Genomic DNA, 2,208 nt, shown 5'->3' on the forward strand with positions numbered 1-2,208 from the left:
AAGAAGAAACAACCACCCTGCTATTTCACATTGGCTGGTAATAAGTATGTCTCCCATCCTTCCAGCAGTTTGAAATGAAACCTGTAAGATCTTTCAATAACATCTGGATAACATCAGCTCCCACTTACTCTTCATTTGAATTTACATCACAGCTATAATCTGGCAGTAATTCCTTCTGCTAGAGAAAACAATGATTGGACAATTAAATGTGAAAGCTTCGTGATTCAGTGGATGAGCCGCATGAACACAGGTTTATTTTTCCCGTTATAGTTCTACTGCCGTGTGGTCCCTCTGCTGTCAGCTCAGTTCCATGAGGAGAGTGCTCCTCAAGCTTCCTTTACACACGCACGGACCATGGCTTAAAGGTCCCTGGCTCAGCAGAAGGGCACTGTAAAGAGAAAACAAATTAAGTTAGCAACAAATGAAGGTCCTGGCCTGGGTTTGGTGTGCCCCACTACGCTCCTTTTGAGGTGGAAGACCTTGTACCATTGAAGATCTGAGCTCATACCCCAGTCCTTCAAAACACAGAGATGTCTGCCTCATGGCACTTTCCTTAGAAGCCATGTCTGGCTCTAGCTGAAGGGTCAGCAATTTGTGCAAGTTCTCAAAACCATTTCTAAGTCCTTCTCCCAGACCAAAATATCCAGGTTTTGCTGTTAACCACAAATGGGTTCAAGCTGTCAAAAGGCTGGAGGATGCCCACATGGACAGACAGCTGTGCTTTCTGAGCTACTCTGGAATCAGCAGGACTTTATGCAGGGACAAACTCCTATGCAGCCCTGTCACAACACGTAACAGAGGAGGAGCCCACGAAGAAACAGTGACAGGGTTAACCCCTGCGCTCATTCAGATCAAGCCCACACCCTCTAAGCAGAGTCCTGTGGTCATAACACTGAGGAGAAGTGAGCATTTTCAGTAACCTTCCTCCCTCTCGCTGGAATCAGCAGGACTTTGTGCAGGGACAAACTCCTATGCAGCCCTGTCACAACACGTAACAGAGGAGGAGCCCACGAAGAAACAGTGACAGGGTTAACCCCTGCGCTCATTCAGATCAAGCCCACACCCTCTAAGCAGAGTCCTGTGGTCATAACACTGAGGAGAAGTGAGCATTTTCAGTAACCTTCCTCCCTCTCCCTCCCTGAGGGGCTCCACTAAATCACAGAGTGGACCTGCAAGATATGTTAGTGATAGTGATCCCCTAAGAGAAGATAGTCAGGAACATCAGGACAACAAGTCAGTGCCTTTGTTCTACAGACAGCACTGCGCTTGGAGGATGGAGGGACAAACTGCAGCTTCACTGATACTGTAATAGCAACTCTTCCTGCAATGGAAGCCCTAGCAATGCTGGTCTGTGGATTGGTCTCTCTTTTGGTGGCATGTTAAATGAAGGATAGCACCCATGAAATGAACCCTATCTGCTTAAGCAGGGCCACAGCCCCCCCATCTTGCCCTAATCCCACACCTGGGCCACTGTGACCAGCACACATCACATGGGGTTAGGCTGGCTAAGGAGCAGACTGTGGAACCAGAAGCTGTTACCATTTTGGTGAAGGTGTCCACACAAGCATTGCGGATCCTCTCTGGGGTGGCCGGGCTGTCCAGCCTGAATGGTTCAGTCACGCCAGAGTCCTTCCTTGCTGAGTAGATGGCATCTTTAATGGCATAGAACACCGAGGCAGACAGGAACAGAGGCGGCTCTCCCACAGCCTAGACAGAGCACAGGCAAGAGTGAGGCTGCAGCCTGTTTTAGTCCTGGCCCTTGAAAAACTAATGAAGCTAAAGAAAGACGAGCAAGCCCTACATGACAATCAGGAATTGTTTGCATTCCTCATTCTTTCTTTGTAACATCTCAGTCTCCCAGATGTGAACAGGAAGGAAAGGCCAAGCCAAAACAGCCCCTTGCTTTCCAGACCTAAGCTTCAGTCTACCAGATGTAACCAGTGGGGAAACATGAAGCTACAACAGCCTGCAGTCTGCCACATGGTATCAGTGAGGTAAGACTAAGCTAACTCTTGGTCCATTTAAAGACGAGACAGTAGGAAAGCACAAGCTTTCTGGCACAGCTAGGCTGTTATGAAGAAAAAAGGGACTCATTCCCACAACTTTTTGGATGGTGCTAAAATTGCAGCAAAGGGAATTCAGATAAGTCAGTGGTGAGTTGTCTGGGCAGAGACCATGATGCTCCATCACTGGAGGTCCTTGCAAACC

At 48.2% G+C, this 2,208-nt stretch overlaps 1 protein-coding gene across 2 annotated transcripts in view; it reads right to left on the reverse strand.

Moving 5' to 3' along the window:
* Window positions 1–220: 220 nt before the first annotated feature.
* Window positions 221–2,208, reverse strand: part of XDH (xanthine dehydrogenase) — a 42,859-nt gene continuing 40,871 nt past the window's right edge. Inside the window, exons 35-36 of one of the 2 annotated variants that reach the window (XM_010022686.1) lie at window positions 1,540–1,707; window positions 221–388 (exon numbers count right to left, since the gene is read on the reverse strand). In XM_010022686.1, coding sequence (XP_010020988.1) covers window positions 338–388; window positions 1,540–1,707 — 219 coding nt within the window. In that variant the 3' untranslated portion in view covers window positions 221–337. The remainder of the gene's footprint in view (window positions 389–1,539; window positions 1,708–2,208) is intronic. The other variant, XM_010022687.1, reaches the window with a different exon arrangement.

This window comes from Nestor notabilis, unplaced genomic scaffold, assembly GCF_000696875.1.
Source record: "Nestor notabilis isolate BGI_N333 unplaced genomic scaffold, ASM69687v1 scaffold9439, whole genome shotgun sequence".
Classification (NCBI taxonomy): Eukaryota; Metazoa; Chordata; class Aves; order Psittaciformes; family Psittacidae; genus Nestor; species Nestor notabilis.